The 11,902-nt window shown below is 52.8% G+C and overlaps 1 protein-coding gene across 1 annotated transcript; it reads left to right on the top strand.

The window, feature by feature from the left end:
- The first annotated feature begins 1,203 nt into the window (after positions 1-1,203).
- Positions 1,204-5,877, top strand: LOC147352927 (chymotrypsinogen B). Its single transcript, XM_086349914.1, has 7 exons — positions 1,204-1,303; positions 3,256-3,359; positions 3,471-3,550; positions 3,652-3,730; positions 3,990-4,170; positions 5,066-5,199; positions 5,671-5,877. Exons 1-7 carry the CDS (start codon positions 1,252-1,254, stop codon positions 5,830-5,832), a joined length of 792 nt encoding a protein of 263 aa, XP_086206040.1. The 5' UTR covers positions 1,204-1,251; the 3' UTR covers positions 5,833-5,877.
- The last annotated feature ends 6,025 nt before the right edge of the window (positions 5,878-11,902 follow it).

The following is an 11,902-nucleotide window of genomic DNA, read 5'->3' as shown; positions in this document are numbered from 1 at the left end:
ATCCCCCTGCAGAGAACTCTAAAACAAAACTAAATTCACAACTTGGAGACAGAACTTCAAAGCTGATGAAGTCCAAATCCAGACCCGTAACACTGTCCTGCTTGCCCTGACCAGAGCCTTGGATGCCTTGGAAATAGACGTAGTTTGCCCAGCTGGCTTATTTTCCTTCTCAAACTGGCTTATCGGTGAGGCCCAGGCTGGACTGTCCGGAGCAGCAGATTTCCAGACCCTCTCTTGGTTTCTCGGACTCTGCACTGTTCTTTTCTTGTTTGTTTCATGTCTGTGTCTCTCACTGGGGTCTTGGCCCCAGGAGGGCAGGGGCGCCCTGTGCTCTGTCCCTGTGGGTTGCCCCCGGGGTCCACACCAGGCCCTGGCCCAGGGGAGAGAAGGGCCTTGTGTCCATGGTGCTGGAAAGTCTTTGGCTTACAGCAAACACGCCACAGGCATATTACCTACATCTGTCCTCTTCTCGTTGTTCTGTGATAATCAACATCCTTTCTTTGCTGTTTCCTCAGTGTATCACTTGATGGTGCTAAATCAAAGCCCCATCTTATCTGAAACTCAAGTTTCATGCAATCACCAGTTCCTTAAGTTGTGAGGTATCACGGGAGGAGAGAATGTGTGTTTGAGCTTAGCAGCAGATACGGGCGTGTCTGCCAACCTGCGAGCTGCCTGTGACCAGCCATGGGGGTGATTCCTTCACGTGCCCTCACACAGGCTCGAAGCTGCTTGGCTGGGCTGGTTTTGAGGTGACCTGTGGATGGCCCAGCATGTCTGTGTGATACTGTGCTTCTAGTTGAGTCTCACATTGAAAGCACTCTTTGCTGAGAAGCCAAGGCCTCCCAGTGATGACCAGCTGGGATTCTCTGCACCCAGTGCTGGGACTGCCTGTACTTAGGAGCTGGGAATCCTCCCGGCGCACTGGGAGCAGAACCCACCACCCTGTGTCCTGGTTGCCCCGAGCTGGGCCCTGCAGGACCTGAGCTCCCAGCCTGGGCACTGGCCTTGCCCTCAGCGCCCTGGCAGACTCCTGGGCGACGTTGTGCCAGGGCAGCTGCCCTTTTCCCAGGTGCTGGGATGTCTGAGGCTGAGAGCCAGTTCAGGCTTACAGGGGGGCTTGGTCCCCTTTATCTCCCAAGGTTCCTAGATAATGGGAGGGAGGTGGCTCTCGGGCTGGGCGGAGCCCTTGGGGTGCCAGAGGATATAAAAGGAGCCCAGGGCAGGTGCCCTGTATGCCCTGGCAGCAGAAACATGGCCCCTCTCTGGCTCCTCTCCTGTTTTGCCCTTGTAGGGGCCGCCTTCGGTGAGTGCCAGGATGCATTCGGGGCTTCCCAGCTGGCGCTAGTGGTGGAGACCCTGCCTCCAGATGCAGGAAACATGAGAGACGCCGGCTCAATCCCTGGATCAGGAAGATGCCCTGGAGGAGGGCATGGCAACCCCGCTCCAGTACCTTGCCTGAGAATCCCATGGATAGAGGAGCCTGGCGGGCTGCAGTCTGTGGGGTCACAAAGAGTTGGATATGACTGAGTGACTTAGCACGCAGGCCATGGCTGGCCAGGTCTGGGAGGTGGCTGAGGAAGTCCCTGAGTCCCTGAGCGCCTGACGACCCCGAGCCAGGCCCCATTCGAGGGCTGAGGGGTTCTGTCTGGAGCAAGCCGGGCCTGGCCAGGAGGGAGATCGGAGGCCTGCCCTGCCCGCTTGGGCCTCACATCCTGACAGGCAGGGCCTTTGGGAGCTTCCCGAGCCTCATACCCTGTGCCTGGAGCAGAAAAGGCCAGTCCGAGCCGCACTGAGGTCTGGGGCCCCAGACGTGGCTCAGGTTGAGGCGCTGTGGGCAGAGTGAGGGTGTAGTCACAAGAGCCTGTCACGGCCTCCACCCGGGGCTATACTGTTCGAGGCACTTTCCAAGTTTTTTTTTTTTTTTCTATTAAAAAAAAATAGTGGAAAATACAGAAAATAATACCACATCTTTGAACCTTTCATTGGACTTTAGCAAAAGTTATTTTTTTCCAGATTTGCTTCAGGTATTTCTTTTTAAAACATAGAACCATTTGAGCTAAAGTCCCCTCTCTCCTTCTCAGAAGGTGATCCCTATTTTGAACTCACTGTGTATTATTTCTGTGTGGGCTTTTCAAATTTACCACACGTTTCTAAATCCACCAGCGCAGTATAATATTTGTAAAAACTTACATGAACTGTATCATCTGCTACATCAGGTTTACAACCTGCCTTTCCCTACCTACATAGTTTTAGATTTATTCCCATTAATGCAGAGACCCAGCTCATTCACTTTAATCGCTGCAGAGCACTCAGCTGGGTGAATGCATCACAGTTGATACTGAATCTTCTTGCTAGTTAAAAAAAAATGGGTTGTGTTGATGATGTGTATTTTGGTGATAAGGGGCTGGTCTGTCCACACGGGCAGGAGACACTGGACTGGACCTCAGGCAAGGCCCATATGACCTCCAGGTGGCCTGGCTGGTCATCAGGGCTGTACCTGCCCAACACTCCTCGCTGTCACCGAGTTGTAGAACCTGTATACAGGTGCCAAGAACTCCCCTGGTCCTGACACAGCAAGCGTGTCCCGGACACGTCAAGTCCACCAGCCTTTTCTCATTGTTTTGTCACAGTTCAGGTCCTCTGTTTTCCGTTTTCCTCAATGTGTCCTTTTACAGCATGGAATCAAAGTGTTGTTTTATTAAATAATTAAGACTTTATACAATGGAGAGTTCCTGAAATCTCTGGAAATAGAGATTTCAGTGTAAAACGTTCTCCCATCAGCTATCAGCATTCTGGGTTCCCCAGGGGCTGGGGTTATCAGATTTTAACTTCACGACCCCCAGACCCCACCAGGCTAACAGGTGAGCTTTGACTTGTGAGGTGACGTTGCTTGCTCCCCAGCGTCTGAGGAAAATGGGATCTGGGGACCGGTGGGAGGCCTCCCGGGAAGGAGGGGCGGGCCTCAGAGTCCAGGCAGGACAGTCCCTGTCTCAGCCTGTCCCCTGCTCCTTCAGGCAGGGTGGCCCTGGGTGGCGGCAGCTCCATGCCTCTGCATCCAGGGTGGGCTCCTGGGGTCAGTAGGCTGTGTGAGGGGATCCTTGAGCCCACAGGGTTCCAGGAGAAGCCAGGAGTGTGGCGGTGGGTTCTGGGTCAGCCTAGACATCTGAAGTAAAAGCGAGGATTTCCGCAGACTGGCTCTGGGTCTTAGCGCTTCTGGGTCTTAGCGCTTCTTCACCCTCCTGTCACCCTCTCCAGGCTGCGGAGTCCCCGCCATCCAGCCTGTGCTGAGTGGCCTCGCCAGGATCGTCAACGGGGAGGACGCCGTGCCCGGCTCCTGGCCCTGGCAGGTGTCCCTGCAGGTGAGGGGGTAATGAGGTGGAGGCACCAGGGGCTCAGCTGGGCAGAGGGCCGCTGCCAAGGTCGGTGCTGCCGCTGTCCAGCGCGCGCTGACCCTCCCCATCTTCCTGCAGGACAGCACCGGCTTCCACTTCTGCGGGGGCTCCCTCATCAGCGAGGACTGGGTGGTCACCGCCGCCCACTGCGGGGTCACGTGAGGACCAGAGCTCGGGGTTCCGCTTCCGGCTTCGGCCTGGGGTGGGGGAGGGGAGCAGGGTGCATGCTCAGTCCTTAACCACCACCTGATTCCCCCAGAACCTCTGACGTGGTTGTGGCCGGGGAGTTTGATCAGGGCTCACGGACCGAGGACACCCAGGTCCTGAAGATTGGCAAGGTACGCGCAGGCCTCGCTGGGCGGGCCAGGGGACAGCCGCTGGGCTGCAGGCCGAGGCTGGGGAGGGGGCAAAGGGAAGACCCTTCAGCCCCTTGAGAGACAGGAGCCAAGTGGATCGAGCCAGTCTCAGGATTCTCACTCTGGGCTCCTGTGAGTCCGTTTGTCCTGAACAGATCACCAGGAAAGGAGATGGTCTAGAAACCCGCGGATCCCTGATTTACCCCAGGGCCTCATCTGTCTTTCTGGGCCTTGCCTGCAGGTTTTCAAGAACCCCAAGTTCAGCATTCTCACGGTCCGCAATGACATCACCCTGCTGAAGCTGGCCACGCCCGCACAGTTCTCAGAGACCGTGTCGGCCGTGTGCTTGCCCAGTGCCGACGAGGACTTCCCCGCTGGGATGCTGTGCGCCACCACGGGCTGGGGCAAGACCAAGTATAACGGTGAGCCTTTCCGCCCACCAGCTGGGGGTCTGGGATGGGGGCTCCCTGAGCCCAGGAGTCGCCAAGTGGCACACACATGGTTGTTCAAAGATGTTTTGGTCGTAAATTCCTTAACAGTCATCAACCTCCCCATTTCTTTATTTAAAAACACTCAATTAAAAACCTATCAAACGTGAATAAAAATAAGGTTTAATAATACATACATGAACAGTCAGCTTCTGAAGAAACACCTGAGTTCCAGCAAGTGTCGCCCCCCTCTAACCTGCATGGAGATGGACTGCCCAGACTGCCCTCCAGACTGAGGAGGGCAGCTGTGTCCAGTGACCCTGAAGTCTGAACCCGGAGCCCAGGGTCCAGGTCGGGTTTACGCCTGAGTGCCGGCCACAGCCTGCCGGTCCTTTAACAGGACGCAAGCACCTAGGAATGGAGGAGGAAATGGCAACCCACTCCAGTGCCGTTGCCAGAAAATTCCACGGACAGGGGAGACTGGCGGGCCTCAGTCCCTGGGGTCACAAAGAGTTGGACACGACTGAGCGACTGAGCACACAAGCAGCCAGGAAAGGGCAGAAGAGGGAGGTGCTCCCTCTGGGTCCCCCCAGTGTCCAGGCAGAGGAGGGCTGGGGTGGAGGGACGGCCCCTCCGCCCACACGCAGGGCCCAGCAGGCGCGGGGCGCAGGGGCTCAGAGGCAGGAGTTGCTTGACCAACTGTGCTGGGAGCGCAGACTCACTGCCTGGTGTGGAACCGGAGAGGGACCGCCTCCCAGACTCTTGGAAGGTGGCGCTCAGCACCCAAGACCATCATGACAGAGGAGGACCACACCGCGGGAGGGCAGGGTTCCGGCAGGCGCTGGTCTCCTCTCCCTGGGCCCTGACCCCACGCCCTCTGTCCTTCCAGCCCTCAAGACCCCTGAGAAGCTGCAGCAGGCCACCCTGCCCATCGTGTCCAACACCGACTGCAGGAAGTACTGGGGCAGCAGGGTCACCGATGTGATGATCTGTGCGGGGGCCAGCGGCGTCTCCTCCTGCATGGTACGGCCTGCTACCCTGCCCGCCCTCACACCATACCTGCCCCTTCCCCACCACCACTGTGGTCAGGCCCTGAGGCCCACTCCTCTCTGCCATGCCTTATTTAACCTCAGGCCCTGCCCAGTGCCCCAGTGAAGGCAGGGACCAGCACCAGGAGATGGCCCTGATGCGGGCTGGCCCTGACCAGGTGTGGTGTGAGGCTTCCAGGGGTGTTTAACCTCACACTATGCTCACAAAGTGGACATTTCAGGCCGTTTTACAGGTGATGGGGAGGCTGAGAGGATCAGCCCTCACCCCAGGCCCCCCAGGAGTAGGGGGCAGAGCTGCCATCTGAGCAGGTCCGAGCATCTGTGCACAACCTCTGGGCCCCCACTTGCCCTTGGTCTGCACCCCTTGGACTCAGCCAGGTCCAGGCACACCTGGGCCCTGGCACCTTCTTTCCGGCTTGGACACAAGTCCTGTCTCCTTCTGCAGGGCGACTCTGGCGGCCCCCTGGTCTGCCAGAAGAACGGAGCCTGGACCCTGGCGGGCATCGTGTCCTGGGGCAGCAGCACGTGCTCCACGTCCACACCCGCCGTGTACGCCCGCGTCACTGCTCTTATGCCGTGGGTGCAGGAGACCCTGGCTGCCAACTGAGCCTGGGCCTTCTGGCATCCCACCCCAAGAGTCCCTAATAAAATCCTCTGTACATAAGCATGGTCTGCACATGGCTCCCTGTGTGGTCGGGGCAGCGTGGGGCTGCAGGGTCCCCGTCAACCACCAAGGGGGAGTTACTGCTCCCTTCCCAGGCTGCCAGTACCCCAGTACCCCCACACACACGCTTCTCAGGAAGCTGAGGCTTTGAATCCCGTTCTCCCTGCTCAGGACTCCATCCTGGGGTAGAACCCAGGTCCTAATTGCTGGCGCCACCTTGACCCATGGAGCATTCTGGAAGGCGGGAGTCTTGTGCCATCCACGGGTGGGCCCTGGGAAGCTGTGCAGAAGGTTTTCTAGGTCCTTGGTTCCTCCCCTGCACATTTCTGCACGACCCGTGTTTACTGATGGCACCTGTCCTTTCCGTCAGAGGGGCCTGGGGCAGAATCTATGGCCCCAGAGCACTGGGTTTAAGGGAGAAGCAGACAGAATTACGACAGTTAATTTCCCATTTTATCCTCCCAGAGCAAGGCCTACAGCCTCCAACATCGGTCCCAGCACACATCAGTCACACACACACACATACAAACACACACACACACACACACACACACACACACACCCTGCCCCAGTCCACATTGTCCTCTCCCAGGTCCCATATCATGATGTTTCCCTCTGGAGTTCCTACAGATCTGGTCTCAGAGGAGGCGGCCAGTAGCCTAGGCTAACAGGGCATCTGGGAGGGAATGGCATTGGTCTCCTTGCTGCATTTCCCTGTCAGTATCCTTCCTAATATATTTCTCCTCCCAGTGAAATTTTAATTGTTCTGATAGTGGGTCATAGTATGTTGAAATTAAGGTTACACACACAATTTAATTAGTAACAAAACAGAGAAAAAGCCCCCAAACAGTTAAACCTGATTTGGAGAATGAAGATGTGAAAGGGTGAAAAAGAAACATGAGAGAGAAGGGCTGGGCAGAGGAGTGGGCATGAAGTAAATTATTCAAAACGTTACTTAAAGCCCAGTGTCTTAAGGAACACTGAGGGTTTGAGATGGGGAGACTGCTTAAACTCAGGAGACCAAAGTACAAGCATTTTATTTCTACATCAAAACCATTTACACACAGATGGATGTGGGATGTGATTCGAATTAAAATGGAGTAGCAAGCACAAGACTGGTTAAGTTTCTGTTTCACTTGGTAGCAAGACCTGCCTTCACCTCTGCCCACCATCCCACCAACCCACCTCCCAGAGTCTAAAAACCTCAATGCCAGGATAAAATTGCCACCTCGAGGCCCATGTGAAAACTGTGAGGCTGTGTCTGGCTTCTGACTTACTAAAGAAACGTGCATGCATGCTCAGTCACTCAGTCGTGTCCAAATCTTTGCAACCCCATGGACTGTAGCCCACCAGGCTCCTCTGCCCATGGAACTTCCCAGGCAAGAATACCGGAGTGGGTTGCCGTTTCTTCCTCCAGGGGATCTTCCCAACCCAGGGATCGAACCTGAGTCTCCTGCGTCTCCTGCTTTGGCAGGCAGATTCTTTATCACTGCAGCACCTGAGAAGCCTGACTTAGAAATGTAATGTGAGCCAAATGGATGACTTTAGATGATATTATTATAGCCTTTCTAAAAGCATCAAAAGAAATATGTGAATTAATTTTACTTATGTATTTTATTTAACTGAGTATATCAAAATAATATCATTTCAATATATTTTAAAATTGCTAATGTTATATTCTACATTCTTTTTCTCATATTAATTCTTTCAAATCCAGTGTGTAATTTGCACTTAACAGCACATTTCTATTAGGATGCTAAATTTTCAAAAGGAATATTTGCTCCGTATTTAAATGTCATAAAAAATTGCAGTTTAAAAATTAGATTAGCATACCCAAATAGTTTCCAATTAGGTGTTAAACTGAAAAGTATAGATAAATAAAAAGTTCCATTATTGAGAGTCTCTCCCAGTTTGTAAACAGACCCACTGTAGGGAAGGGTCTGCCTATGGGCCCTGCTGAGCTGCCTCATACAGTATTCTTTTTTTTTGTTTTTTTACTATTTATTTATAATTTTTAATTGATATATAGTTGATTTACAATGCTGTGTTAAGTTACTGCTATACAGCAGAGTGATGCAGTTATGTACATATATATTCTTTTTCATATTCTTTTCCATTATGGTTTATCAAAGGATATTGAATATAGTTCCCTGTGCTACACAGTGGGACTTTGTTTTTTATCCGTTCTGTATAATAATCTGCATCTGTTAACCCCAAACTCCCAACCCATCCCTCTCCCACGCCCTGCTCCTTGGCAACCACCAGTCTAATGTCTATGTCCCTGATTCTATTTCTGTTTCATAAATAAGTTCATTTATGTCATATTTTATGTACTTAATTTATTTTTGGCCTGTGCTGAGTGGAATGCGGGATCTTCCCCTACCAGGGATTGAACCCGTGTCCCTGCAATGGAAGCGTGAAGTCTTAACTGCTGGACCGCTAGGGAAGTCCTGTGTCATGTTTCAGATTCCACATATACGTGGTATCATAGGGTGTCTCTCTCTCTGACTTACTTCACTTAGCCCGTTCAGGGTTCCTGTTCTGTGTTAGACACAGTGCATGCTGCCATCCTTTTCTGTCTACAGATGACCGGGCTTCCTGCTTAACTGTCCGGACAGATCAGAAGGCAATGGTCGTCATTCACATGTGGAGGGTCACACCATTCTCAATCATCCACCATCCAGCATCTGTGCCTACAGCTAATGGCCACGGGCATGATCTGCCCAGACCCTGCTCCAGGGCAGACGGACACCCCAGCTGCAGGGAGTGTTGCCCACGCACAGCCCCCAGCGGTCAGTGCTCGCAGCTTCCTCAGCTGCAGGGAACCCTGACCAAGGGCATGCCGCCTTTCTAGGCCGTCCACATCCCTGACTGGTCAGCTCTATTTTAAAGCGCCATCCCTTCCCTTTCCAGGTTTTGATCCCAGAAGTCTTCCCTGATGCATTTCCTGGTGCCAACCTCTGGCTCAACCTCTGCTCCCTGGAAGCTCAAACTGTGCCTGCTGCTCCCGGGAGCGGGTGGAGTCCAGGGAGTAGACACCAGGAGGGTGTTGAGGTGCTGCTCTCTGCCGCTGGCTTGAGGACCCTTCACCCTTGGCGGTGGGGCACCGCCCGTGGCACAAGGTAACGATGAAACTGTTGTTAAAACGCCCACCGCGATGGACTGATGGTAGTTTGCTGGGGGAGTCCCAGCAAACTAGTGGAGTCCATGTGTCAAGAGTTTGAGAAACGGAGAGGAAGGGAGCAACTCCAAGGCTGGTGAGACGCATGGCCGTTGCTAAGACAATTCAGGATTTGGGGAAAAAGGAAAAGCTGAGAGTGATTCACTGGCAATTAAAAAGCCAGGCCTGAAGGCCAGGGAGCCTCCCTGGAACACAGAAAGAGCTGCCCCCCAACCGCACCGCCCCAGCCACCAGGTGAGAAAGCTAAGGGCAGGGTCCTGGGTGAAGCCAGCGCCGCCCAGCTCCAAGGTTAAACGCGCGACCCAGGCAGGTCTGCTCCCCAGGGTCACGCAGCCTCCGCCCGCCTCCTGTCCGTGCGGGTCTGATGAGAAAGGCAAGAAGCCGTGTCCCGAGGCAGCGGCAGGCCTGTTGCCACCAAGGCCAGGTGAGCCGGGGTCAAGCACGGTCAGACCGTGAAATCGGATCCGGGAGAGCTTACTGACTAGGAGCCTTCTCCCAGGGCATAGGATTGACCACCCCAGCGGGGTCCCCTGGGGGTGGTACCAACATGCCGCCTGGATGAAGCCGGAAACCAGCACCCGGCCAGATGCCAGAGTGACCGTGTCAGATGGCGGGAGAAGGGCCAGCTAGGGAGGCCGTGCTGTGTGACGCAGGCCCAGAATCTGCCTGTCCCGCGGGAGGGCCAGGAGCACACGTGCTGTCCGAGGGGCCCCAGCCTGGATGAGGAGTTCTCCAGCTCCCCCGTAGGCCGGCTGGGGGAGATGCTGCCACAGTAACTGCCAGGGCGTGCAGAGCCCACAGTGACGGCAGCGAGGCGGGAGGAGCTGCCGTGTCCTGGTCCGCAGGATCACGGAGATGGTTAGGGGCTCCTGGAAACCTTGGGGCAGAAGAGATGGAGCACTATTAGGGGTCCCACTCAGCCTGTGGGACTGAAGGAAATGAAGGACGGGTGACCAACAGCTTGGCATTGTGCAGCTCCTCTAATTGATCAGGCCTCCTTTGCCTCAACCAGAGTTAGGAGGTCCTCCTCCGAGCTTGGCACCCCACTCCAGTACTCCTGCCTGGAAAATCCCATGGACAGAGGAGTCTGGAAGGCTGCAGTCCATGGGGTCGCTGAGGGTCGGACACAAGTGAGTGACTTCACTTTCCCTTTTCACTTTTATGCATTGGAGAAGGAAATGGCAACCCACTCCAGTGCTCTTGCCTGGAGAGTCCCAGGGATGGGGGAGCCTGGTGGGCTGCCGTCTATGGGGTCGCACAGAGTCGGACACAACTGAAGCGACTTAGCAGCAGCAGCAGCAGCATCCAAGCTTGCACGCAGTGCCTAGTCCCCCCCCACCCAGCTAGAAGCTAATGATGGTCCGTTGAAGTCACCTGTTCACTGCACCTTCTCTAGCTAGACTGTGGGTTTCAAGAGCCAGGAGCCCTTTCTCCACGCTGCAAAGCAGTGCTCTTAACCACCAGCGAGAGTTTTCCGAGTGGGGTCTTCGGGCCAGCAGCTGCAGCGTCACGTGGGGGTGGGCTGGCTCTCTATGCAGTCATGTGACTGGCAGTGTGTTTGACTCAGTTGTTGAAGTGGAGGTCTCGGCAGTCCAAGGATTGTCAGACGCTTGCATTAAAATTTTAAAAAAGCGAAGTTTATTCTAGAAATTGGAGAGAATTCACTAAGCAGCATAGAGGTTTGTTTACATGTTAGTTTGGGATGCTAGTATTTGTGGAATTAAAAAGAATCAGATACTTCTGTACTTTACTTTTAAAATCTGTGTTCTTTAAATCCATAATAAATAGATGCAGTTTGATACTTGGGAACATATAAAAAGGTAATGTTAACTTTTCTGTTTTGTGTTCAAAGTTTTGGTTTTATAAAACCAAATGGATTGAAAACTTATATAAGCATTTGAACATTCAGATAAGTCTAATGATTTTCTATTACTATTTGAATATCTTCATTCCTCTTAAATTCATGAAAATTCTGTGTCTCTGAATAAGCATATAAAAATATTTTGGTCTTCCTTCTCTTACATTCTTATTTTTGTCCTAAGTAAATAACACGTTTTGTTTTTTATTATAAAGAACATTTGTTGTTGTTTTTCAGGTGCCAAGTCGTGTCCAACTCTCTACGACCCCATGAATTGCAGCAGTCTATGCTTCTTGTCCTTCACTATCTCCTGGAGTTTACTCAAACTCATGTCCATTTCTCATCCTCTGTCATCCCCTGCTCTTGCCCTCAATCTTTCCCAGCATCAGGGTCTTCTCCAGTGAATCGGCTCTTCGAGAACATTTCAGTTCAGTTCAGTTCAGTTCAGTCGCTCAGTCGTGTCCGACTCTTTGCGACCCCATGAATCGCAGCACGCCAGGCCTCCCTGTCCGTCACAAACTCCCGGAGTTCACTCAGACTCACGTCCATCAAGTCAGTGATGCCGAGAACATTTACTGAACTACAAAAATGTACAAGTTAAAATCTTATGTGAATGATATTAATGCTTGACTTTCCACTTCTATCATTATTTCAGTATGCACGGTATTTTTTTTTTAATTTTATTTAACCATGGACCCATATTTAAAAAATTTTTTAACCATGGAACTGATATCTTGGAATGTTACCTGTAATATATTTCACTGCTAAGGATAAACAGAAAAAACTAGTATACAGTTTAACTTCCCTAAACGGTAGTTTTTGTTTTGCCAAAATTTTATTTCTCTACATATTAATTCACATTATGTTCTGCATAGCTCAGACGGTAAAGAATCTGCCTGCAATGCAAGAGACCAGGGTTCAATCCCTGGGTCAGGAAAATACCCTAGAGAAGAGAATGGCCACTCTTGTATTCT

The sequence above is a fragment of the Bos grunniens genome, chromosome 18 (assembly GCF_055505025.1).
Source record: "Bos grunniens cultivar Pamir isolate PY7600 chromosome 18, Bosgru_T2T1.0, whole genome shotgun sequence".
NCBI lineage: Eukaryota > Metazoa > Chordata > Mammalia > Artiodactyla > Bovidae > Bos > Bos grunniens.
The sequence above is the reverse complement of the archived record's forward strand: the minus strand, read 5'-3'. Positions and strand labels throughout refer to the sequence as shown.